This window comes from Solanum lycopersicum, chromosome 12, assembly GCF_036512215.1.
Source record: "Solanum lycopersicum chromosome 12, SLM_r2.1".
In the NCBI taxonomy this organism is placed as follows: Eukaryota; Viridiplantae; Streptophyta; class Magnoliopsida; order Solanales; family Solanaceae; genus Solanum; species Solanum lycopersicum.
The window spans coordinates 64,865,111-64,893,018 of record NC_090811.1 but is presented as its reverse complement, the minus strand read 5'-3'; the positions used below and the strand labels follow the sequence as shown (position 1 = coordinate 64,893,018).

Sequence of the window (27,908 nt, the reverse complement as noted above, 5' to 3'; positions counted from 1 at the left end):
AAGGATTTTTTGCTTATAGTTCAGACTGTTTATTCCTCAGTTGTGAAGTGTCTTAGACTGATAATGGGTGTGAGTTCTTTAACTCACAAATGAATGCATTGGTGAAGTCTTTTGGTACTGTTAATCAAAGTTCTTGTTCTTACACTCCACAACAAAAATGGAGTGGCTGAGAGGAAACATAGACACATTTTAGAAGTAGCAAGAGCTATCATATTTCAGGCTAGTGTACCATTGAAGTTTTGGGGTTATTGTGTGACCACTGCTGTATACATAATTAATAGATTGCCTTCTGCCATCATTCAAGATAAATCTTCTTTTGAGAAACTTCACAGCCACCCATCTTTTCTAGCTCACATGAAAGTATTTGGCTGTTTGGGATATGTAACTCAGGTTAGAAAGGTGGACAAATTCTCTCCAAGAGTTATTCCTGCAGTATTTCTTGGCTATTCAGTGTCTAAAAAAGGTTATACTATGTATGACTTGGAGTCCAAAGTATTTTTGACAAGTAGGGATGTCTTATTTCAGGAAAATTCTTTTCCTTTTAAGACAATTTCCACTTCTCCTTCTCATTTGTTTTCTCTAAAGGAAGATGAACTTCAGGCCTCACATATACAGGATAATAATCAGTTATCCTTCAGTGTTCCTGCTCCTTCTTCTACTGCATATGTTCCTTCTATGGATGTTCCTTCTATGGGTGATGTTTCTGCCTCTTAACCTTCAGCAGTACAATCTCTAGTAGTACCTGTTGTTAGAAGATCTTCCAGGTCTACTAAGCCGCCTATGTGAATGCATGACTATGTCTCTAAAAGCAAAGGAAGTGCCAACTGTTGTTATCCAGTATCTGATGTGGTCAGTTATGATCATTTATCACCTGTCTTTAGAGCTGCTTTAGCATCCTATTCTATCATCAAAGAACCCACTTCTTATGCTGAGGCTATTAAAGATCCCAATTGGGTTGCTGCTACGCAATCTGAAATTAAAGCATTACAGGATAATCACACTTGGAGTTTAGTTGAATTACTAGCTTGAAAGAAACCTATTGGGTGTAAATGGGTGTTCAAGGTTAAATACACATCTTCCGGAGCTGTGGAAAGGTACAAGGCTCGACTTGTGGCAAAGGGTTATAGCCAACAAGAGGGGTTAGATTACACTGAGACCTTCTCTCCAGTTTCTAAGATGGTTACTGTCAGGTCGGTTGTGGCTGTGGTAGCAGCTAAACATTGGTCTATTTTTCATATGGATGTTCATAATGCTTTTCTTCAAGGGGATTTAGTGGAGGAGGTGTATTTAGAGGTTCCTTCTGGTTTTGCCAGACAGGAGGGGAAGCATGTTGTCTGCAAATTACATAAGTCTCTTTATGGACTCAAACAGGCACCTAGTCAATTGAATAAGAAACTCACAGATGCATTGGTACAACTTGGCTTCTCACAAAGTAATTTTGACTATTCTTTATTCACCAAGACAGTTCAAGGAGAGCTGGTAATTGTCTTAGTTTATGTGGATGATTTGTTGGTAACAGGAAGCAATACAGACTTGATTCTACAAACAAGGAATGACTTAAAGCTAAAGTTCAAAATGAAAGATCTTGGAGAATTGAAGTTTTTTCTAGGAATTGAATTTGCTAGATAACAAAAGGGAATAGTGATGAGCCAAAGGAAGTATGCATTGGAACTAATTAGTGAGTTCGGATTACGTGGCACTAAACCAGTTAACACACCTTTGGAAACAAATCTGAAGCTTACATCAGTTGACTGTGATGATTTTATAACTAAGGAAGCAGGTTCTACAAATGAAGATACAATACTTGTTTATCCTACTCAATATCAACGGCTAGTAGGAAAGTTATTATATCTTACTATGACTAGAATTGACATTGCATATGTAGTGCAAGTGCTAAGTCAATTCATGCATAGTCCCAAACAATCTCACAAGAATGTTGCCTTAAGAGTAGTGAAATATATGAAGAATGCTCCAGGTCTTGGTCTTCTAATGCCCTCAGACAGCTCTGAAAAATTTGTGGCATATTGTGATTCTGACTGGGGTGGTTTCTTACAGAGTAGAAGGTCAGTCACAGGATACTTAGTAAATTTTGGCAATGTTGTAGTGTCCTGGAAGTCAAAGAAACAAGAAACATTAGCTAGAAGCTCTGCTGAAGCAAAGTTTAGAAGTATGGCTTCGGTTGTGGCTGAAGTGACTTGGTTGATTGGTTTGTATAAAGAGCTGGGAATCAGTGTTGAGGTTCTCATATATCTTTATTGCGACAGCAAAGCTGCTATTCAGATTGCAGCAAATCCCGTCTTTCATGAAAGAACTAAGCACATTGACATTGATTGTCATTTTGTGAGAGACAAGATTATACAAGGTATCATCAAGACTCATTATGTTTCCACTAAGGAACAGCAGGCTGATGTATTAACCAAGAGTCTTGGCAGGCAACAACATGAACACTTAATGACCAAACTGAGTTTGAAGGATGTATTCAAATCATCAGTTTGAGGGAGGATGTTGAATAAAATATATTTTTTCATTAATTAGTATTTTGAGTTAGTTGTATTCTGTTAGTATTTTCAGTTAGTTATATTGTTAGAAAGTTGGTTAGAGTTAGTTAGAGTTTGTTACTAAGATGTATAAATACAATATGTACAGATCATTTTGATATCAAGTGGAATATACTCAAACATTATATTTCTTCCTGTTATCTTCTCTCATCTTGAAGGTTCTCACATGGTGAAGATCAAGGAACTTCACATTTGAATTATTTTGTTTAAGGTCACAAGGTTAAAGGGCAATTTTGTATATTTGACATAACTTTAATTTAGGACCACAAAATTCAAAAGTATTCTTTATTTACTTAAACTCCATGTCAAGTCAAACCAGGTCATTCTTTATGAAACGGAGGGAGTATAATCTTTGAGATACATCGATATTCAATTTGGCAACTTTTGTTTTATTGTGAACATTAAAACTATTGTTGCCCTCCCTTTATGGAATGGTGTCTGCTTTTTTATTTTATTTTATTTTTTTATCAATATTTCATCATGTTAATCAACATATGTGACATGAGAACTAAATTTCTTTTTCAGAATTATGCCAAGTAGTGCTGATAAATTGTAAACAAATTGAAATATTGATAGTCAAGTACTTGGTGTATGAACAAAATGCTTCGGAGAATTGATCAAAATATATTAAGGACCAAAATAAAACAAATTGACCTTGCTTATTTGGAGGATAGAAACAACTTCTTATAGGCCTCACTTAAAGCCACATTTGTGGTTCTAAAACCACCATGAATAATTAAGTTCAAACCACTCACATATTTAGAATCATCACTTGCCAAATACAACACTCCATTTTCTACATCTTGTTCATGTAATAAAACTCCTTCCAAATTTCCCCCTTCACCAAACCATTTCTTTGCCATTTCTCTCTAAGTTATTCCGAGCGCGTTCAACATAAATTGGAATTTTTGACCAAAATGAGCTATTTTAAAAATCAATTTACCTAATTAATACGTTTTTAATTTTTTTTACAAAAATAGTATAAACGTACTTTATTGTAACGTTTTAGACTTTATTTGATTTAAAAAAAATTAACGCCGTTTACTTAATAAATGTTACTGGCAGTAACATTTTTATGTTAAAACGTGACATGACCCTTTTCTTTCACTAAACGACGTCACTTCTTATTAACTTAAAATTTAAGGTTATCTGCTAAGCAATTCTAATTTCCAAGATATAGGCTAAACCCTTTCACCCCTTTCCCCCTTTCACTGTAAAAAAAATTGGCAGCCGCCATTCACTTTCTAAGCTCCATAATTCCATTTTCGATCGGTAATTTGTGGACGAAGAGGAGGCGTGGAAGAACAAAAACACAGGAAGACAATGAATGGATTAAAATTTCATTTCGTGGATAAACGGTAGCAATAGTTTTCCAAATCAATTTTGGGGATTTCTTGTTAAATTGCGGCTATCAATCTTCTGGAAAGCTTGGAATCAAGTTAACTTCCTGTGTTAGAGCCTTGAGGTATGTTTTCCCCCCTTACAAACTAGTAGATGGAATGCTTGAATTTTAGAATTTCTATCTTCTCGTATTTATATCGTTTTGGTTATATAGAATAATCACTCACAAAATTCTAATCTGCATGTTCTGTTTTTTATTTTGAATTCATGCATCTTGTTGATGCAAAGAGAAACAATTAAAAGAAAAACAAAGAAAAAAGATGTTCGTGTGAAAATGGAAGGAAGACTATAATAGGTTGACCTGCAATGCGCTTCTACTAAAATTGAGTTTATTTTTCAATATTTTAATAAAACATTTGGTGACACTACATTACTTTGATTTGGTTGTTATATTTTGGACTAACAATTATATTTAATGTACTTTCATATGGATTTTTCAGTTTAATAGATACGTATATGACTGGTTATAGTGCATATCGATTGGATCCCGGTCCACTTGAACCATTGGTACTAACTCAACAACTTACTCATAGGTCACGGGATATATGGAATGGAAGTGTTAATATGATTTTAAATACGAGGAGGTGTGATGGAAAATTTTGGGACCTCGTAAAGAAATATCTCATTCATCCACGAGTCTTAGAAATGATTGAATTATCGGGACTATATGGTGTTTATAGATCAAATCGATCTTCTATTGATCGTAGCTTGATCACTTCACTAGTAGAGAGATGGCATCCCGAGACTCATACATTTCACTTTAGAACGGGTGAGGCGACAATCACCTTGCAAGATGTAGAAGTGTTGTATGGTTTACCTGTGAATTGTGATCCAGTACTTGGTGATGAGTCGATAAGGACCATAGGGGATTGGCAAAATATTTGTCAAAGATTGTTATGTTTTATTCCACGTCCTCAAGACTTCAACCGTAGTAGCCTCAAGGTAACTGCACTTAATGCGCATATGCTCGAGCAACTACAGTTACCTGACTTGACAACACAAGAAATGATCGATCAAATGGCTAGATGTTACATGTTTTGGATGATTGCTGGTATGATGATGGCAGATACATCTGGCAACTATCTAAAGCTTATGTACCTTCCTATGCTCGAGGATCTCAATGTAGTTAGCTCTTACAGTTGGGGTAGTGCGACCTTAGCGTGCTTGTATCGCTTTCTCTGTAAGGCCTCACAGAGTAACCAAAATGAGATAGCTGGCTTTCTACCATTGCTTCAGGTATACTTAATAATTACATCAATTCTTTATAAATATTTCTTCTAGTTTATAATATCATAATTATATATTTATATATTATGTTTAGATATGGGCATGGGAGAGAGTAACCGTCCTCAGACCTCAGGTAAAGCACAAAGGGACTTCGAAAATAATTTTCTTGCTTGTTTACCTAGGGGTCCACGTGCTACTAGATGGTTTGCACATTTTAGTTGGACTGATACCACTAAGCATGTGTTGAAAGTTTTTAGGGATGCACTTGATTCCATGACAGAAGATCAGGTATGATGTTATACTGTTTTTATTTAAAAAATTATGTATATATTGTAGTTGAAACTCATGTACTTTTCTTTATGTACTTTATTTGTAAACCATATTCGGATGACTTAATTGAGAGTCTTCCTGATTATTGTCGAATTGAACGAGACATATGGCGTGTAAGAGCTCCAATTTTTTGTTGGGATATCGTTGAGGTTCACTTGCCTGATCGAGTTATGAGACAATTTGGATTAAAACAAACGATACCAACTCCATTTCTATTTGACGCCACACATTTTCACCATGATCGTAGGGGCAGACGAAATACAAATTGGAACTTGGAGCATGCACAATGGTTGCCTCTTTGGAACCAACGACTTCAATATGTTTGTGATGCTCCGGTCAATCGTGAATTACTTCGATATGACGACCCTTACCTTATTTGGTTTAGACGCATTACTCGTCTTGTTATTGGTAATCCTACTCAGCGTCCTCAACAACAAGAAGGTTATGTGCGCAATTCAACGACATATGAAACAATGGTATGTATTAGATTTAGTGTGTTTGTGATTTATCTTTTGAGGATAATATTGTTTCTTCTCGAAAAATGTGACTTGGAAAATTGTTACCTATGCTTTTTCTTAAAAAATATAAAATAAGTGCTTTAGTTTGATCTTTGTGTAGGTGCGGCATATTCATTCCATGGTTGATAGAGCAAAAGCCCTTGGTGATCAGCCATCAATGGAGGATTTATACATATTTCGTGCAATGGTCCGAAATGAAGGAGAAAAGTGCTTGACATATGTGCACGAGGCTGCTAGGATTAATGTACAAGCCGATTATAGAAGAGATGAGGTACACGATGATCATTTACATCATCCGGTTCGTAGGCGAGGAAAAGGTGGTGTTGGCGGTAGGAGGGCTCGTGCTGTTGAGAAAGGACGAGCACCTATTGAAATGGATGAATCAGTCTCCGAAGATGATCACACAACTTGTGATTTTTGTTCCATTTCAAGGGGCCAAACTCAAGAATTCACTCTCGGGGCATCAGGTATGACATATCAACCAACAAATACTGATATTGTTCCATACACGGCATCACAAATATTAAGGAATTCTAGTCTTTCATCACTTGAGAATGTATTTGGTGGTTCTCGACCTCAACATATTGAGAATGCCCCCAACTTTAATTCATCACCTGGGCTGCCAATGACCATTGAGACCCCTGGTGTTGTTAATCATTTAGAGGACTCCAACAATGAAGTGGAGAATGCAAATGAATGTGGTGAACCATCAGCGAAGGAGAAGCGTAGGATTTTTCCTAAGCGTTGTGGGACTGGTACTATTAACATCTTTATTTTATTTTTTTGACATAAATGCTCCTCTGTTTAGTCGAAAAACTGAAAATTATTCTTGTTTGTCAGGGAGTCACTATCTTTACCAGCATGGCAGAAAAAAAAAGTAACGAGAAACAAAGAACTGTAATTGAGAGGTTTCAGGTATCCAAATTTGGTACTCCTTGTTAAATTATTGTTTTTTCCATGTTTTGGAGTATGAGGAAATTTAGTGTTTTGTGTGTGTCTAAGGAATCAATCATATTTTCTTACAATGACAGTTCTCTTTTGGTTTTGAAACATTAATTACAGTCTTGTCTTTGCAAATTGATTTTCTTTGAGAAGTTCAGGCTTGTTATCAATCTGGGAAAAAAAACAAAAGACACCAACTTTTCTTGAATCTGAAGGGACAGTGATTCTGGATGTTTGAGTTTTTTTAAGCTTCTGAGATGGTGAAAGGTAGATAAAAAGTTGGGGTTTTTTTAATGAGTTGTTGAGATGATTTGTTCATTTGGTGAAGTTGAGTCACAAAGATGTCTTTTTGTCTGTCTTCTAAAAGGATTAGTTGAAACAGTGATATGTATCATGCTTGTTTAGTTACTCTGCAAGGACTTGTTCCTTTGACTCTCCCCTTCTGCTTTGACACATCGGAAATATAAGCTTCTGGGTTCTTTGCTGAAACCAAGTCTTTCTTTGAATCATCCTCTGAGTCCCTGTTCTTACATTTGTCACGAATCATCTATGGCATTTTACTGCTTGAACTCCATCTAGACTTTTCAACAACATGGCAGAAGGTCTGGTTCTCGTCATCGAGTGCATCATCTTGTATAATTTTTTTGGAAGATACATCTGATTCAACCTCACTTGTGTTCCTTGTATTTGCATCCTTCATACCTGTCAAACATCCCATACAGAAAATAAAGACAAGACTTCGTACTTGTGTTCCTTGTATTTGAAAGTTTTATCCACTTGTTTTTTATGTGTTTATATTCAATGCACATAGCTCCATAATGACTTCATATAACAACATTTTCACGTCTTTTTTATAATTTTTTTTGTTCTTTCGACAAAATCTTTGGTCAGTGACATATTGACATACACTGCAGATGGAATCTAAAGGATATACTAAAAATTTCATGGGAAAGATGAAAAGTTTAATTAGTTACACCCTCTGCATATATTTGAAGCAGTTGAATTGCTGCTTCTTATATTATAAATAGGCATGCATAATATATAAATATATCGTTTGACTTAATTTTAGTTGATATTTATATTCTTTAACTTTGAGATTCTTGGTGAATGTAACTCATCAAAGTTTTCTTAATCATTTTTTCTTAGGTTGATGCAGCTTGTTGATATTCTGGATAACCCTTGGTGAATAGTAGAGATATTTTGTGAAGAATGAAGCTACTAGTAATTATTTTGTAAAGCAACATGATCTATGAATACATGAATGTTTCAATTATTTTCTATTTAGTTTGTGTTTTTCAAGTATTCCATAATGTAACTTCAAGTTTGTGAAAAGTGATAGATAACTTTATGCACTAATGATTGAAATATGAAATTTTGTTCGGAAATCACCAAGGTTGGCAGCTTGGGAATCACCAAGGTTGGCAACAAATATGAAATTTTGAATTATTTGAGTATTAGTAATGTGAGAATTTTTAAGTTAAGTTAGTTTTTTCCTCTAAGATTCTAAGCTTATGTAGTAGATAACTTTATGCACTAATAATTGAAAGGAAATTAATATTAATGGAAATTTGGAAATTAACATTAATAATTTTCCTTTATTAGCAATCTGGAAAAATTCACATTACATTAGATAACATAAAGAAAATTAACACCATTAGACATTGACCCACAATTATTCACTTAAATTTAGTTACGATTGGGACATTGACGCCTATCATGTCCTGTCTGCCTGCATAATCCACAAGCTCGCTCATACACTGTAGAACTACGATCAATTTCATTATGTATTCTAGTTGTCCTTGTCCGATTAGGACGACGATAGAATTCATTACTTGTCATTGTAAAACTTGGAGATGGCCAATATGACTCATGACCAATTGGTGAGAATGACCCAGAATATGTTGCAACATAATTCTCTATTGTGAAATGCTCGCTAACAAAATTTCTAGCTAGCCCTCCCATTCTATCAGTTACCTTCATGACATGTGAACACGGGAAGTGCAGATTAACCCATTTTTCACAATCACATTTTCTTTCATTTAGTGAAACACAATGTGGATTACCACCGGTACCATCAACTTGTATAGATCTAACCTCGTATACTCCTGTGGGTATATTCCAATAAAAAACAAAGTGCCTCTTTGAACTTTCATAATTCTTCTCCCACTTTATTTTGAACCTCCCGGTCCATAATTCATTTTGCTCTGCAAGTTGGTGTGCTATTTGAGACCTACGGGTATACCGTTCAATAGTTTGCTCCAATGAAAGTCTAATCATAGCAGCGACAGGCAAACCTCGTGCTTTTTTCAACACTCCATTGAATGACTCTGAAAGATTTGTTGTCAACACTCCCCATCTTTTTCCATCATCATGGCTAACAGTCCATTTATCCAAGGGAATTTCCATGAGGTATGCATATGCTTCGATATTTTCTTCTTTAATTTGCCACATCATGGACTCAAAATTCCTTACTTGATGGGCTGAAGCAGCCCTCCACATCAATCTGCTGAGGTCCTTGTTTGGAAATTTAGATTGAAAGTTGCTCTTAAGATGTCTTATGCAAAACCGATGGAAGACTCGAGGCTCTTGAAATCGCCGCAACTCCTGCAAACTAGTCAAGATTCCTTTTGCCCTATCAGATATAACACATACATTTTGTCTACTTTTTATCACATGTGCACTCAAATTTCTAAAAAACCATTTTCATGCCTCTTTTGATTCTTTGTCTACAATAGCAAACGCTAAAGGGAGAATGTTATCATTTCCATCAATTCCAACAGCAATTAATAATTTGATCTCATATTTTCCATAAATATGAGTTCTATCTAGTGAAATAACTGGGCGACATGTTTGGAATCCATCAATGCATGGCTTGAAAGCCCAAAATACAAATTTAAAAGTTTTTACCTCCGATGAACTCATAGACTCTTCGTGTTTCCATTCCACAACTGTTCCATGGTTAAAGTGTTGAAAAGCTGCAAAAAATTTAGGTAGGTCACTAAATGATTTCTCAAAGTCACCATATACCAATTCAAATGCGCGTTGACGTCCAAGCCATGCTTTTCTATATGTCACTTGGTGACCAAAATTTTCATGAACCTTTGAAATGACATCTACCACCAAGAACTTAGGATTTTTTCTAATTTGATTTAGAAGTAGTGATGCAATCAAATTGGTATTTAGGTTGGCATGACCGCTAGAAAGCCCCTCAGTCTCACATCTATGGTTTTCAACATATTTTCCTATCTTCCAAAGTTTATCTCCAACTTGTCGTCCTCGAAGAAACCACATGCAACCCAATAAATTATAAAACTTACATCTCACAACCCATAGACTTTTGGTAGATGTTATCACCTTGAACTCCTTATTTTTGTGCAAACTCCAAATCGTTATAGCCATTTTCAACTTTTCTTTACTACTAAAAAGCATACCTTTTTTTAAATCTTTTTTTGCTTGCTCAGAACAAACGGAACGACATTCCATCTCAGATTCACATGTAAACATAAAAATGTCTTCCTCATTCTCTAATGTCCTGAAATAGGGTATGTCATGAGACACACCCTGATCATGATTATGAAGATTTACACCATTTTGAGAAAAATCTCTAATATCATCGATATCTTCATCAGGTTCACTTTCATCACCATCTTTCGGAGATTCATCTTCCTCCGAACTTTCATCACTAATTTCAGCATTTACATCATTATATAGATCAACGTTGATATCAATATCTCTGTAAAAAAAAATATTAGTCAAATTCTAGCAAAATTATAAATATACAAGCTTGTTTTAAAAGCGATAATAAATATTCTAAAATATTATTTCTTCTATTTATAAGAGATAATTTGTGTATACTTACAATAAAAATTATCTTATTAAATTGTTAGACTAAAATATAATAAAATAAAGATTTGTTGTTTACCTAGCCTCATATTCCATGTGACTATTATCAATATGCATTTGACTACTTGAGCCTTCATCAAATGATCGATGATCATGCATCAACAATTGTTGAAATGATGGTTGAACAATTGGTTCTACAAAATGAGGTTGATTGATCGTGGTAAGGCCATAATTTTGAGCCAACAAATTCATGTGATAACCATGATGACCACTAACTTGAAATGCAACATTTTGGCCTGTCGATACAGTCTTTACATACATCTCCAAAACATTTATATCAATCTTATCCGCAAATTTTTGAGGTATGAAAAGAAATTGTAACAAAGATTGGTCATTCTCAATTTTAAACTCAATGAACCTTGTATTGTTACCTTGAATTGAACATGGATATTTCTGGGAAATATCCATATGAATATTTTCACTATATGTTCCCATTTTCTCATGTAACAATCCAACCAATTCAACATAGGTAGTTGAAGTCGACATGCTAATAATCGTTCTAGCACATTCAGTATACCTAAATCCGTTCATATCCGTAGTTATTTTTCCACCCCAATACAAAGCAACCATCACACTATGTTCAAAGCTCGTCATCTTAATCCTACACATAAAGATAAACTATTTTTTAAAACAATATTATTAAATTAGAAAGATAATTTTAAAGCTATAATAAGAACATAACAAAGGATAAACTTCACTTATTTAATTCATACCTGATGAAATTTTCTGAATATTATTTTTAAAATGGACCATACAGGAAAAATTTTGCTGAATTATATTTGAACATGGAAAAAAATTACAACAACATTTATTTATAGTCACTTTGGTCAGTTTTGAAAAATGGAGGAATATGACTTTAATAGATTGTTGTAATTGATAGCAACGTTTTTAAGGTAAAACGTTACTATGAGTAACGTTACTATGAGTAACGTTTTATAGCTAAATATATTCTAAATTTGCAGAAGTTGAAGGCCCGTGATTGGATTCTTAAGAAACGGGACTCAAAGTAACATTTTAAGTGTAAAACGTTACTCATAGTAACGTTTTACAGTTTAATGATTTGACTCCGCCTTTGCAGGATTGGAGTCAGTGGCCCGTGATTGGATTCTCCAAAAACGTACTCTTGAGTAACGTTTTAAACCTAAAACGTTACTCGCAGTTATGTTTATGCGTTTAACATCGCCAACCCGTTAACTTTTTGTCCGTTGAATTTTTATAATGAAAATATCCTAAAACGTTACCATAAAGTACGTTTATACTAGTTTTGTGAAAAAAGTTAAAAACATATTATTTTGGTGAATTGGTTTTAAAAATAGCTCATTTTGGTCAAAATTGTGTGCTAATTGCATAAGAAGAAACACAATTAACTCTTATTCCATATTTTCCTAATTCGTCTCCAACATTCTTTGAGAGTCCCAAAGTGCATTCTTTGACGCTTTATAGGTATGTGGCGAATCAATATAAGACTCTGTCGCCATGCTTGCTGTGAAAATAATAACTCCTTTATTGGCCAGAATCATCACTCTAGCAACATGTTTCGCGAAAAAAAAAATCCCCCAACAACGTTTACATCAAACTCATTCTTAATTATATCGTAATCTACCTCTAAGATGCTGGAAATATGCTTACCAATTTACAAAGTTGCATAGTTTCTTTGGAAATTTGTGATCATCAAATTCCTAAGTTAATTAAGAAAAAAAAAAGTATATGTGAAAGTGTGTGTATATCTATGTCGGTTATAGGGCAAAATCGAGAAAAAATAGACGAACTTCATAGCGTCAAGAAATAGGGCCTCAAACACAAAATAAAAGGAGTCCATCATCTAGGTAAAATATACTATTTTTTTACTAGCTATTAAACAATTTCCTAGCAAACATAGTACATGTCTTAGACATGTGATTTGTTATATTAGCGTGAAATGTTTAGGAGACACGTTTATCAAGTGAAGATATCTCTAAATAATTATTAAAAAGGTTTAATTGTCAAACTAACATTTAATGCTAAATTTAAAGGGTTATATATACATTTAGTCATAATTAAACAAAGACTAATTAACAAATAATATAGTTATATTTAAACAAATTTAAGAAGTGTAAGGTTTTTTCTGCTCTATAAAAGTTTCAATCTTCATTCTTTAGCCCTCAAAATCCTATATTTCACTTAGTCGTCACTCTCCTTTTCTTTAGTATGTGAATGACCTTCATGAGCCTGTCGTTGTTACTCGAATGGCATTAAGTGATAAATATTTTCAAGGATGTATTTGTAGATGACTTGCAAATTGGATCCTAGTAAGAACAAACATATTCATTAGTTCAAAGATATCTTTCAGGTAACATCCTATATGTTAATTCCAGTAAAGTGTAACTTAAATTAAATTAGGTTTTACATGTTACTCTTAAAACTTTATCAACAATTCTAGTCAAGCCTTTGTTTATAGTTTTCAATATAACTGAATAATTTTACATTTGTATTATGAATAGATATTTTTGTTTAGTGTTTTCATTGTTAGTTTTTCGATAATATAGTAAATTGAATGTTTTCTTATTCCCAAGTTAATTAGGAGTGACCGATTCATGGTTGAAAAAGATTTTAAAGATATTACTTATTGTAACTTTAGAGAATTCATAGCTATGTCCTTGTTAAGTGGTGATGAATCTTTAATTTCTATTGTAGTTTTATTAAATGTTAAGTTGGTAATAATTGATTTGTTGCTTTTACAGTCTATTGCTATTTTGTGTTTATGTTTAAAGCAATATATATGTGGTGATGTTTTAGTCAAGAACAAACTGAGGAAGTGTGGTTCCTTAGGATGACTAATATTTTGGATGATTTGTTCATTTTTTTTACAAGGGAGTGAAGAGATAGGTTAATTTAGTGTATATCTAGCTTTTTTCATGATATTATTACTCGATTTGAAATATGTCATTAAGTATCATACTATTAGACTTTAGTAGTACAATAATTTTCATATAGATCTTTGTGTGTATGCGCACGTGTAGTCTTAATTAAAAGCATATTTGGATTGGCTTAATAAGTAGCTTGCAAGTTAAAAAAAATATAAAGTCAAACTAAAATGATTTTTTAAATCAAGAAATAAAAAATAGGGAGAGACCTACTTTTGGCTTTTAGTTTTTTTTTAAAGACATTTTTAACTTATTACAAGTTATTTTTAACCTTGTCAAATAATTTGAAAAGTTTAAAATGACCTAAGAGTAGGTTTAACCAACTTTTATGTCAATTCAATCAGGCTCTAAGTAAAACTATATATATGTATAAAATTCATAACAACAGTTCAACACAATCCTCAACTTCAATTATATAAATTTATTTTGAAGGAGGAACAATATTTTTGTGTAAGATTGTCCCTTTAAAAGAGACTTCAGTGTTTGATTATAAAAAATAAGGATATTATTATTACATTTTCCTAGGAATACACTGTTTAAGTCTTCTTTGTTAAGAAAGGTTTTGCTCCAAAGTGGGACTTTTCTATACAAACCTTGGTTAATCAATTCCAATTATTTTTATCAAATTCAACTTAACTTTTATTTAAAGAGGATGTGGTTTCAAAAGTTTTAAAAATTGATTCTACTTTGTTAGACCCATAAATTAAAAACTTGTTCAACTAGACAAACTTATGTACTGATAAGCTTTATCGTCATTCATAATTTATACTACACCCTCTCTTTCTCTTTTGCATGAGCCAGTAATAGTTGAGTGGTTGATTCTATTCCTTGGAAAACATTTTTCTTGTGTCTTTCAATATCCCACTCCACCACTCTAGTAATTTTGTTTGATTTATGACTTTTTCTACTTCAAGCTTGTGCAATCCTATAGGTTATTCAATTTTTTTTCTTATCATCTTTTGTGCACTTCTCATCTTGTTCAATATCAACAACCTCTCACTTTCAATACATGAATCAATTTCTTGCATTTTCTATTTGTCTCTTTATGTTCAGTTGTTACCTTATTATTTAATTTCTATTTTTCTTGGTTGTGTTTAATTTGCTTTCAATATTATTTGCACGAAGAACATCATCTAAATTTCTTTTCCCCAATTCTCAAACAGAGCACATATTTTTAGCTCTTGGCATCTACGTAGAATGAACCATAATATCCAATTCAATGTGGAGAAAAGTAGAATTTGTATTATAAATCATATCATCCACTCTAATAGTCATCTCAAAAGTGAGATGTGGCACCAACATTGGACTTCATCAGTCAACACTTTTTAGACATTTCATGTAATTAGATTTGAAAAGAATGTGTCTGATTTGTTATCTCCTATCTTAATAGAAAAGTTAAACATGAATCCACTATTAAGACTAGAGTCATCAGAAAAATTATTTCTTCTCAAAGTCAAATGCATTAAATAACTAAAAAAAAATATTAGACTGATGAAGTTAAGTCCATGTTGATGTCTCTTCTCACTTATGGACGACTAATAGCATGAATGACATTGTTTATTTTGTCAATTTTGTATAGTCCACATTGAATTAGATCGTGCTGATTATGGATAATTTTATCAAGATGAAAAGAATATTACTCCTTATAATAAATATGATAACTTATTGTAGAGACAAAAATATGTTTTGTTTCAGAATTGGAAAAAAAGGTCTAAACGTTATTCTTCGTGCAAATGATATTGGAAAGCAAATTGAACGTACTCAACAAATTCAAAAAAGTAATAAAGAAAAAAGGAACATTTGAAGATGCAAGAAAATAATTTGCAAAGTAGAATAAGAGGTTGCTAAAGTTGAATAAGATGAGAATTACGCGAAACACGATGAACAAAAACATAAAGCATTTCATATAGTTGCACAAATTGAGGTAGAAAAAGTCAGTATTCATACCAAGGAAATCAAACAAAGCAGAGAGAGTAGTATAGTGGGATATTGAGCGACAATCAAGCTCTCCAAGTGATTGAATCCACCACTCAACTGCTATTGTTTTACGTAAAAGAAAGAGAGAAGTGAAACAAGAAATGATAATAATGAATAATAGTATGTAAGTATCTCTAGTTGAACATGTTTTCAATTTTTGGGTCCAGCAAAGTAGGATCAATTTTCAAATTTTGAACCCATCTCCTCTTTAAATAGATGTGAATATAAATGTGATAAAAATGATTGGGATGATTAAAGAAGATTCATGTAGAAAAGTATCACTTTGGTGCGAAGTTTTTCCTACCAAAGGCGACTTTAATAGTTTTGACCTATAAAAATGTAACAATAGTATGTATTTTGATGATTGACAAAGTATATTGATGTTTTACAAAGAAAACTATGTTGCATCAAAAAAGGAGAAATTGCTTGGAAATAGGTGAACATATAAATAGTTTAGATGATTAATAAACTCAACTTGGTTCACTATTTGTTGTCTAATATATACTCAATTATGTAAACCAAATCCCCACACATAAAAGTAGACAACCTGTATAGATATGAGAGATTGCAGCAAAGAAGAGACAAATAAATTGCGTAAATAAAGGAGCGGAAAAAGAAACAACATAAATAAAGAAACAAAATAAGGGTAAAAGTATAGTCCAAAGAGGAGTCAAAGTTTCTTACAGGATGAACCTCCTCTAGTAATCTTGACCATGACATATATGGTAAGCGTATATAATGCAAAAAAAAAATCATGAAGATTTTACTTATATCGAACATGAAGTTCTTTTCAAACAAATTAACAAAATAAAATAAGACTTAAAATTTAAAATAAGTGAATCACGATGACATAGATGATAATTGAACAGTTATAAAGTCTTCATATGTGTTTTTCTTCCATAATTTAATCATTTTTATAATCATTATTTGCTTATGACGTGTGCTTCTTTGCATAATTTTTTTTACATCTAATAAGCATGTTTGAAAGTAAATTTGAAGTGTTATGGAGCTTCAAAGTCGGAATAGAGGAACGATGAATGTGATCAAGATTGAGTCTGAGATTCAAGAGTCAAATGGACATACAAAATATCAAGAAAATTGTGACAGTTCTACAACAAGTCGCATGCGGCTTGATCATGCTACCAGGCTTTTGCTGCATCAAGAGGTAAACATGGATCAAGGCTAAAAAGGAAGTTATCGGTGTCAACTGTGGCCATACTACCCATCCCGGTTCGTGTGGTATTTATGAAAAATGAGAAATAATCTTAAGAATGGGAAGAAATTGTCATACAATAGTCTTGTTTTTAAGGTGAGCTCATGTATCTAAAGACTAGTAAAAATCACTTATCCTATAAATTGAGTACTTACCAACTGCCCAAACATGGTGGTTTTGCTTCAAAACAATAAACCTAAGTTTTTCTTTTTAGCTGACAGCTGGAAATCACCTGCCGGCAAGTGTTTAAATGTAAGACAATCCGAACAAGAGTTCCTATGGTTATTTTCCAAGTAATCATAAAAGAGATCTTATATATGCTAAAAGTGAGAAAATTCATGACACAACACATATTGAGGAAGAAGCAATTGCAATTAAAAGGGTCATTTATCATTGTGTTTGTATGAGTCTCGATAAAATGATTTTTAAGATTGATTCATTAGTCATTATTCAAGTTCTTTCTTAAATTTGGGAGATTCCGTGGTAGATTTCAAATATAATAGGACACATTAAGTACCTAGCTCAGATATGTCATGCAAGACTTCAACATGTTTTCAGAAAGAAAATTCGTTAGCAAATTAAATTACTAATGTAGCCTTTGAAAGGGTTGGACGACAATATTTTTTCCACCTTCTGTGAACTTCCAAGCAATGAAAGAAAGATTATTAACTTAGAAAAGCTGCAAATACCTAATTTGAGAATACAACCTAGATAAATAAAGGAGAATGACAACATACAGGAACATTATTTCATTATTACATGATATTAAACAGTAGTATATATCATGAAAATGGGGTTTCATAAGATTTAAAACAAAAAATAATTTGGCTCAATATTCATACACAATTGAAGATTTCTTTTCAATTATTGAAAATTTACTAGATCAAAAAATGTTACTTCTTATAAAAAAAATTAGCCACTTTATAAAATATCATCAAAAAGAAAAAGCCTGAAGAATCAACGACCAACTCTTTTTTGGGATTCCACATAGAAAATGCAGCATCAAGTCTCACTGGAGGAACATATCCAGCCAAATCATCTCTCTCCTTACAAAAAGAAGTTTGTTGGTTAGAATTGGACAATAAAGACATCAAAGAACTTTTTTTTGAAAAAGTAGCACTCCCCTTGCTCTGCTCAGATCTAGAAATGTGATTAGGAATGACAACAAACAAGAGAAGAAGAAATGAGATAACATTAGCTACTTACAAGGATTTGAGAGCTAGACCACAAGACTAGGCACCTTTACAATAACTATCTTAGGAAACTACTAAACCACCAGATTAAGTCTCCATCATTGAAATGGAAAAAGTAGAAAATTGAGTAAAAGAAATAAAGAACAAAATACAAAAACATACCTCTACAAGCTAAGCAAGAATGATATTAGAAAGAATAAGAAAAAGGGATTAAGGAAGAGGATCACAAATTTATGAACCCTTATTTTTTAGGGTTTCTTTATAAATACCAAAAGGTTCATTTTAATGGGCTGGGCTTTTTCTTTTTGGGCTAATCCTAGTTTTGGATTGGCCCATTCTTGTACATACTTTATTAATGAGTAAAAAAAGTTTGATACTCCAAATTAATTTTTATAAAAAAAAAATCAAATGCTTATAAATTGTTAACCTAATTCAGAAAAGATGTTTCATAATAATGCAAGATATCCAAATTAACTATAGATATAAAAATTATATTAAAATTAATATTTTTAAACCCTTCTTGTTATTAATCAAACTCATATTTAATGCAACATCTATGCATGCAATGAATATGTATATATTATATTTAATTTATATCATATTTGGGTCCTTTAACATATTCTAATCATGATTTTAAGTTTGAAGCTTTTGAAAATTATGGTTAATTTAGAATTAATAGTGATAATTACACTTGAATTTATTAATTTGCATGCACATGTAAATATATTTTTTAAGATATTATTTAGCTTATAACAAAAAGAATATACCTGAATTTAGACATGTTTGCATGCAAGTTATTTTTAACCTTGTCAAATAACTTTAAAAGTTTAAAGTGATTTAAGAGTAGGTTTAACCAACTTTTACGTCAATTCAATCAGGCTCTAAGTAAAACTATATATATGTGTAAAATTCATAACAACAGTTCGACACAATCCTCAACTTCAATTATATAAATTTACTTTGAAGGAGGAACAATATTTTTGTGTAAGATTGTCCCTTTAAAAGAGACTTAAGTGTTTGATTATAAAAAAATAAGGATATAATTATTACATTTTCCTAGGAATACACTGTTTAAGTCTTCTTTGTTAAGAAAAGTTTCGCTCCAAAATGGGACTTTTCTATACAAACCTTGATTAATCAACCTCACTCATTTTTATTAAATTCAGCTTAAGTTCTATTTAAGGAGGATGTGGTTTCAAAGTTTTAAAAATTGATTCTACTTTGTTAGACCCACAAATTAAAAACGTGTTCAACTAGACAAACTTATGTACTAGTAAAAATTATCATCATTTCATAATTTATTCTACTCTCTCTCTCTCTCTCTCTCTCTTTTGCATGAGTAAGTAATAGTTGAGTGGTTAATTCGATCCCTTAGACAACTTTATTATTGTGTTTCTCGATAACCCACTGTGCACCACTCTTTTTCTACCTTAGCTTGTGTAATCCTATAGGTTACTCAATGTTTTTGTTCATCATCTTTTGTGCATTTCTTATCTTGGTCAATATCAACAATCTTTCATTTTCAATATATGAATCAATTTTCTTGCATTTTTTATTTGTATCTTCATGTTCCCTTGTTTTTTTTGGATGTGTTTTATTTGCTTTTCAATATTATTTGCACGAAGCACATCATCTAAATTTCTTTTTCTCCAATTTTGAAATAGAAAACATATCTTTATGTCTCTGAAATGAGTAAATCATATTTATAACAATCATGTTCTTGGCATCTACGTGTAATGAACCATAATATCCAATTCAATATGGAGAAAGCAGAATTTATATAATTAATTATATCATCTACTCTAGTAGTCATCTCAAAAGTGAGATGTGACACCAACATAATTTGGACTTTATCAGTCAACACTTTCTAGATATTTCATGTATTTATCTTTGGAAATAATATGTTGGATTTGGTGTCTCCGGTCTTAATAGAAAAAAGTTAAACCTAAATCCACTATTAAGACTGGAGTCATCAACACAATTATTTCTTCTCAAAGTCAAATAAATGAAATAACTAAAAATAATGTTGACCGATGAAGTTTAGTCCATGATGTTGTCTCTTCTCACTTATGGACGACTATTTATAGCGTGAATGACATGTTTTATCTTGTCAATTTTGTTTTATCCACATTGAATTAGATCGGTGTTGATTATAGATAATTTTATGAAGATGCCAAGAATATTACTGCTTACAATAAATATGATTTACTTATTGTAGAGACGGAGATATGTTCTGTTTCAGAATTGGAAAAAGAGGTCTGAAAATTATTCTTCATGCAATTGATATTGGAAAGGAAATTGAACATACTCAAGAAATTATGAAAAGGGATAAAGAGAAAAAGGAACATTTGAAGATATAAATAAAAGATGCAAGAAAATGATTTGCAAATTAGAATAAGAGGTTGCTAAAATTGAATAAGATGAGAAGTGCGCGAAAAATGATGAACAAAAACAAAAAGCATTTCATATAATTGCACAAAATAAGGTAGAAGACGTCAGTAATCAAACTAAGGCAAAGAGAGCAGCGCAGTGGGATATTGAGCGACACAAGAATGAAGCTCTCCAAGTGATTGAATCCATCATTCAACTGCTACTGTTTTACGTAAAAGAAGAGAAAAGTAAAACATGAAATGATGATAATGAATAAAAGTATGTAAGTATCTCTAGTTGAACATGTTTTTAAGTTTTTTGGTCCAGCAAAGTAGGATAAATTTTCTAATTTTGCAACCATCTCCTCTTTAAATAGATGTGAATATGAATGTGATAAAAATGATTGGGTTGATTAACCAAGATTCATATAGAAAAGGGTCACTTTGGTGCGAAGCTATTCCTATCAAAGGTAACTTTAATATTTTAGTCCTATAAAAATATAACAGTAGTATGTAGTTTGATGATTGACAAAGTATTTTGATGTTTTACAAAGTAAACTATGTTGCATTGTTTATCATCATCAAAAAAGGAAAAAATGTTTAGAAATAGGTGAACAGATAAATAGTTCAGATTATTAATAAACTTAATGTGGTTCACGTGAATGCAGACAACATGTATAGATATGAGACATTGCAGCAAAGAAGAAACTAATAAATTACATAAATAAAGGAGCCAAAAAAATAAATAACTTTAAGTAAAGAAGCAAAAAAGGGTAAAAGTATAGTCTAAAGAGGAATCTACGTTCCTAATAGGATGAAACTCCTCTAGTAATCTTGACCATGACATATATGGTAAGCATATATAATGCAAAAAAAATAAATCATGAAGATTTTACTAATATCGAACATGAAGTTCTTTTCAAACAAATTAAAAAATAAAATAAGACTTAAAACATAAAATAAATGAATTAGGATGACAAATATGGTAACTGACATACAGTATAAAATAGATACATTTAGTTGTTATAAAGTATTCATGTGTTTTCTACCATTATTTAATCATTATTATAATCATTATGTGCTTATGACGTGTGCTTCTTTGCATAATTTTTTTACAACTAATAAGCATGTTTGAAAGAAAATTTGAAGTGTTATGGAGCTTCAAAGTCGGAATAGAGGAACGAGGAATGTGTTCAAGATTGAGTCTGAGATTCAAGAGTCAAATGGACATACAAAATATCAACAAAATTGTGACAGTTCTATACCAAGTCGCATGCGGCTTGATCATGCTACCAGGATTTTGCTGCATCAAGAGGAAAACATGGATCAAGTCTAAAAAGGAAGTTACCGATGTCAAATGTGGCCATACTATCCATCCCGGTTCGTGTGGTATTTATGAAAAATGAGAAATAATCTTAAGAATAGGAAGAAATTGTCTTACAATATCTTGTTTTTAAGGTGAGCTCATGTATCTAAAGACTAGGAAAAATCACTTATTCTATGAATTGAGTACTTACCAACTGGCCAAACATGGTGATTTTGCTTCGAAACTATAAACCTACGTTTTTCTCAAATGGAGGAAATTCAAAACAAGAGTTTCAATGGTTATTGTTCAAGTAATCATAAATGAGATCTTATATATGCTCAAATGGAGGAAATTCATTAGACAACAGATATTGAGGTAGAGCAATTACAATCAAAAGGTCATTTATCATTGTGTTTCTATGAGCCTCAATAAGATGATTTTTAAGATTGATTCTTTAGGCATTATTCGAGTTCTTTCTTAAATTTGGGTCTGTGGTAGATTTCAACTATAATAGGACACATTAAGTATGTAGCTCAGTTATGTCATGTGAGACTTCAACATGTTTTCAGAAAGGAAATTAATTAGCAAATTAATTTACTAATGTAGCCTTTGAAAGGGTTGGACAACAATGTTTTTTCACCTACTAGGAACTTCCCAGCAACGAAAGAAAGATTATTAACTTAGAAAAGCCGCTAATACCTAATTTAAAAATACAACCTAGAGAAATAAAGCAAATGACAACATAGAGGAACACTTTTTCATTATTACATAATATTAAACAGTAGTATATATCATGAAAATGGGGGTTTCAGAAGATTTGAAACAAAAAATAATTTGGCTCAATATTCATACATAATTGAAGATTTCTTTTCAATTATTCAAAATTTGCTAGATCAAAAGTGTTACTTCTTTGTTTATAAAAAGAATTAGTCACTTTATATAATATCATCAGAAAGGAAAAACCTGAAGAATCAACGACCAACTCTTTTTTAGATTCCACATAGAAAATGCAGCATCAAGTCTTACTGGAGGAACATATCCAACCAAAGCATCTCTCTCCTAACAAACAAAAGTTTGTTGGTTAGAATTGGAAAATAAAGATATCAAAGCACTTTTTTTTTTTGAAAAAATAGCATTCACCTAGATCTGCTCAGATCTAGAAATGTGATTAGGAAAGACAACAAACAAGGGAAGAAGAAATGAGATAACATTAGCTACTTACAAGGAATTGAGAGTCAAACCACAGTACTAGGCACCTCTACATGAACTATCTTAGGCAACCACTACATCACCGGATTAAGTCTCCATCATTGAAATGGAGGAAGTCAAAAATTGAGGGAAATAAATGAAGAACAAAATACAAAAACATATCGCTGCAAGCTAAGCAAGGATGATACTAGGAAGAAGAACAGAAAAGGATTAATGACCCACAACAAATGGGGGAGGAAGGTGGAATACCACAAAGCTCTAAGCAGCAGTATTGGGGACACTGAAGAGGAGCACAAATTTATGAACCGTTATTTTTTAAGGTTTCTTTATAAATACCTAAAGGTTCATTTTAATGGGTTGGGCTTTTTCTTTTTGGGCTAATCCTTGTTTTGGATTAGCCGGTGCTCGTACATACTCTATTAATAAATAAAAAGAGTTTGATGCTCCAAATTAATTTTTTTCAAAGAAAATCAAATTGTTGTAAATTGTAAACATAATTCCAATTGTTATGGCCAACTGCAATCACGATCAGTTTTAACATAGTAATAATTAATTATTTGTTAACTAAATTAACTATAGGTATAAAAACTATACTAAAATCAAGATTTTAAAACCTTTCTTCTAACTAATCAAACTCATATTTAATTCAACATGTATGCAAGAAATCACTATGCATATATTATATTTAATTCATACCACATTTGGGTCCTCTAACATATTGTGAACACGATTTTAAGTTTCAAGCTTTTGAAACTACAAATAATTTAGAATTAATAGTGGTAATTACACCCAAATTTATTAATTTGCATGCACCTGTAAATATATATTTATAGATATTATTTGAATTATAACAGAAAAGAATATATCTGAATTTAGACATGTTTGCACGAGAGTTATCCTTTTTCATATCATTATATATGAGACACAAAATCGAGTCAAATAAAGTTCCTAAAGTATTATATAATGATCCAATAACTTGTGCAGATTCAATATAATTACTGATATTATTCCTCAAAATTTTGAATTAAACCTTCTCATATAGAAATGCTCCTTAACTAATTGCAATATAATGAAAGCAAAGATTTTTTTTACTACGAAACAACTTTCTTTTCAACATATGTATTCTTTGACAATTTAGAGTTCTTATTATTAGTTTTTTTTTGTAATATATTAAATTATTTAGAGTTTAATTTTGAGTTAATTGGTAAAGGACAAATAAATAATTGAAAGAGACTTTATATATACTATTTATTATAAATTTAGGAGAAAATGGTCAAAAGTCCCCCTAATCTATATTTGGATTTTTAACTACACATATACTTTAACTTTACAAGAGATCACCCACCTTAACTGTTTATAATAGTAATAATTATCTCCCTAAATGCTTAGTTGACAATGTGAGTGTATTTCACTCTCTTTGAGAGAGTGAACATCAAAAACATGGGCAGACCCGCATGGAGTCCGCCGATGTCCCGCCCCGAGCCTACACCCTGGACGTGGCCAGCACCCAATGACCATTGTTGGTCTTGACGAATCCTTGGTCTGACTTATTTAACTCAGCATAAGACTTAACTTAGCTCAAATATGAAATAAAAACATTCTTGAAAAAAATACTTAATACACAATAGTCTGGCCAAAATGGCATTCAAATTCTCATAGAAAAACATCTGCAGTTAAAAAAATACACTCAAACTAACTACCTGACTGTCTATGAAGTCTCCACAATACTAAGATGGATGTTGGGACAGACCCCACAACATCCTAGAAATAAAATACTAGAAAGCGAATAAAAGTGGCCTCCAGAATACAAGGAGGCTCACCATTGACTACGAATGCTCAATTGGATCAACGAGGCGCTGGGTGCTGATCCTGGTTACCTGCGTCTGCATCATAAGATGATGCAGGCCAACTGACATCAGTACATTGAATGTACGAGTATGCAAGTTGTAATGCTGAGCAACAACTTAAAGCTTGAAAGGATTAAGAAGAACTTATCTTGGCTTTGCTCAACTCATGAAATATTAACTCAACATAAAGCAGTAAGGACACATGCAATATATATATATATATATATATATATATATATATATATATATATATATATATATATATATATAAAATAAAACTTGCAAAACAGTGTAAAAAACTTAGTTCGTTAGAGATAATTTGATAACAAACTCAACTTTACTTATAATGAAAGTAATTTAGTTTCTGTGAGCGATTCTTTAACCAATAACCATCACCATGAGCATAAGCGGTTGTACAACGTCTTACATCATGTTGAAAGAGGACCGCTCTATACCTTGCCGTCGGTATAGAACATGAACTACTAAGTGGATCCACTAGTCTGTGCTAAAAAGTATTAAGGAATCATCTAAAAAGTATGATCATTTCTCTGTCCATGTTAGCAACATGGTTTATGGAGACTTGAGTTGTTATGAACTCGCGCCCCCATATCAGTGCTCAATACTACTCCCAAAATATTAGCTCATGTGTTCTTAAAACAACGTCTTCTTTGGTTTGAGGTAATTGCTCAAACTTAGCTTTAAAAGCTCTCTTGGAATTCATAGTTCCCTTTTTTTCTAAAACTAGCCAAAGGCTCTGTGGAACATTTGTAACTCTTAGGGACTACTTAGTTCCTTTATAGCTTTTTGAGAAATGCAATCACTCTTTACTCTTTGCTTTACTTGAAACTTAACTCTTAGGAAATACTTAGTTCCTTTATAACTATTGAGATTTAACTCAACTCATTGATCTTTGCTCAACTTGTATCTTGAGCCTTAAAACAAAATTAAAATGTTTGTTTAAAACTCTTTAAAACTTTAAGAACTTACTTTTAACTTGCTCTTTAACTTTTAGACTTTACTTTTAACTTCTTTGACTTTGATCTTAATTTTCCTTGAATTGGAGTATGGATTCAAGGATCATGATCTGATGTTTATGGATGATTTTCATGATGTTTTGGTGTACTTTAGAGTGTTACAATCAACTAAGAAACATAGGTACGTCACTTAGGAACTAGTACGAAAAAATTAGGGAAAATGGGGTCTCTAGGTGATTTTGGTGCTCTGAGAAGCGCGGGCCGCCAAAGCCTGACGGACAGACACTTTCCTCGAGCTCTCTAACTGGCGCAGCGCACCAGATTCTGTCCTTAGGGGATCTGGTTGGCGCGGTGCCCCTAGGCCTATCAGACGGAATTTTCAATTTTTCTTCTTCGATTTTCATCTCTAACCCTTCTAAAATCCCATGAATTTTTCCCCAATACTTAAGATCACTAATATTCTCAATACCCAATCGATTAGCCTCTTAAAACAGCCCGGAAACACGAATCCAGATAACTAAAAGTATACTTCAACTTAAAGGGAGTATCACTCACATATTTGGAAGTTGGAATAATCATTTGCTAACCTATAAAATCTAAATTTTATGATCAGTGCACTAATAAATTTTAGAATTTTTTGCTTAACTATAAATTAAATGTAAAAATTGAAAAAAAAATGATTCTTTAGAAAGCTCCAAATAGTGCATTCTTCGAGCCCTTGTTATATTCCAGATTATTTATATTACTCCCTCCGTTTAAAAAAATGACATTCTTTTTTTTAGTCTGATTTAAAAAGAATATTTTTTTTTTAGACAATATTTTCACTTTAGCTTTCCACGTGACATGTTTAAGGTCACAAGGTTAAAGGGCAATTTTATACATTTGACATAACTTTATTTTAGAACCACGAAATACAAAAGTCTTCTTAATTTACTTAAACTCCGCATGAAGTCAAACCAAGTCATTCTTTGCAAAACGAAGGTACTATTATATTTGAGATACATCAATATTCGATTTGGCAATTTTTGTTTTAATGCGACCTCCAAAATTATTGTGGCCCTCCCATTATGGAATGGAGTCTGCCTTTTTTTTGGTTTTGTTTATCAATATTTCATCATGTAAATCATCATATGTGACATGAGAACTAAATTTCTGCTTCAGAATTCTCTCAAGTAGTGCTGATAAATTGTAAACAAAATTGAAATATTGATAGTCAAGTACTTGGTGTATGAACAAAATGCTTCGGAGAATTAAAAATAAGCATAAATTTGGAGATTTTCAAATAGAATAATCTTTTGAATTACTATTGAATTCCTGGATAGGTAAAAGAGGTGACAAAATAAAATATCTTATTAGCCAGAGGAAAAAAAAAAGCAAAAGTGATTTTGTAGTAGCATTTGTTATACATTAAGAACCATTCCAATCGAACAGAAAATATTAAGGATCAAAATAAAACAAATTGACCTTACTTATTTGGTGGATAGAAACAATTTCTTATAAGCCCCGGTTAAAGCCACATTTGTGTGGCGAATCAATGTAAGACTCTGTCACCATACTTGCTGTGAAAATAATAACTCCTTTATTAGCCGGAATCATCCCCCAACAACGTTTACATCAAACACATTCTTAATTATATCGTAATCTACCTCTAAGATGCTGGAAATTGGCTTACCAACTGTACCAGCGTTACTAAACATTATGTCGAGCTTACCAAATTTAACAATTGTTGCATCTACCGCATTTTGAACGTCTGATTCAATCGCAACATTACAATGGACAAACATTATGTGTTCTGTGCCAATTTGTTTTATCAATGAATTTTCGAGATCGTCTTGAATATCTGCAATTATACAAAAAGTCTAGCTGTGGCTGCTCCTATGCCACTAGCTCCACCAGTTATAAATGCTACTTTACCTTCTAACCTGCAAAGATATAGAGAAATTTTATTAGTAAAAATAAAAAAGGAGAACTATAAATTAAGAATGAAAAAAAAAACTAACTTTTGAGCTATTGGGGATTGAAGAGATGAGGTAGTCAT

At 32.1% G+C, this 27,908-nt stretch overlaps 2 protein-coding genes, 2 long non-coding RNA genes and 1 pseudogene across 5 annotated transcripts in view; 3 read left to right on the top strand and 2 right to left on the bottom strand.

Annotated features, from left to right (window-relative positions):
- LOC138340521 (uncharacterized) overlaps positions 1-714 on the top strand; it is a 2,529-nt gene extending 1,815 nt beyond the window's left edge. Inside the window, exon 2 of the mRNA XM_069292249.1 lies at positions 108-714. Coding sequence (XP_069148350.1) covers positions 108-714 — 607 coding nt within the window. The remainder of the gene's footprint in view (positions 1-107) is intronic.
- On the bottom strand, positions 570-27,908 carry LOC109119107 (short chain aldehyde dehydrogenase 1-like; annotated as a pseudogene).
- LOC104645140 (uncharacterized) lies at positions 4,447-8,320 on the top strand. The gene is made up of 4 exons (XM_010316218.4): positions 4,447-5,992; positions 6,135-6,789; positions 6,875-6,949; positions 8,123-8,320. Exons 1-3 carry the CDS (start codon positions 5,477-5,479, stop codon positions 6,913-6,915), a joined length of 1,212 nt encoding a protein of 403 aa, XP_010314520.3. The 5' UTR covers positions 4,447-5,476; the 3' UTR covers positions 6,916-6,949; positions 8,123-8,320.
- Positions 12,860-17,298, top strand: LOC109119047 (uncharacterized). Its single transcript, XR_011213444.1, has 2 exons — positions 12,860-13,208; positions 16,759-17,298. It is a non-coding gene; the product is annotated as an uncharacterized lncRNA (long non-coding RNA).
- On the bottom strand, positions 17,755-23,333 carry LOC101256750 (uncharacterized). 2 transcript variants are annotated; one of them, XR_739001.4, is made up of 3 exons: positions 23,063-23,333; positions 22,804-22,899; positions 17,755-18,018 (listed from the first exon to the last, which is right to left on the bottom strand). It is a non-coding gene; the product is annotated as an uncharacterized lncRNA (long non-coding RNA). The 2 variants fall into 2 exon arrangements; XR_011213443.1 differs by having other exon boundaries at positions 17,755-22,899.

Coding starts and splice junctions, on each gene's coding strand:
- LOC104645140 (XM_010316218.4), top strand. CDS start 5,477: ATGATGTTATACTGTTTTTATTTAAAAAATTATGTATATATTGTAGTT. Junction 5,993..6,134: donor CAACGACATATGAAACAATG/GTATGTATTAGA, acceptor ATCTTTGTGTAG/GTGCGGCATATTCATTCCAT. Junction 6,790..6,874: donor TCCTAAGCGTTGTGGGACTG/GTACTATTAACA, acceptor CTTGTTTGTCAG/GGAGTCACTATCTTTACCAG.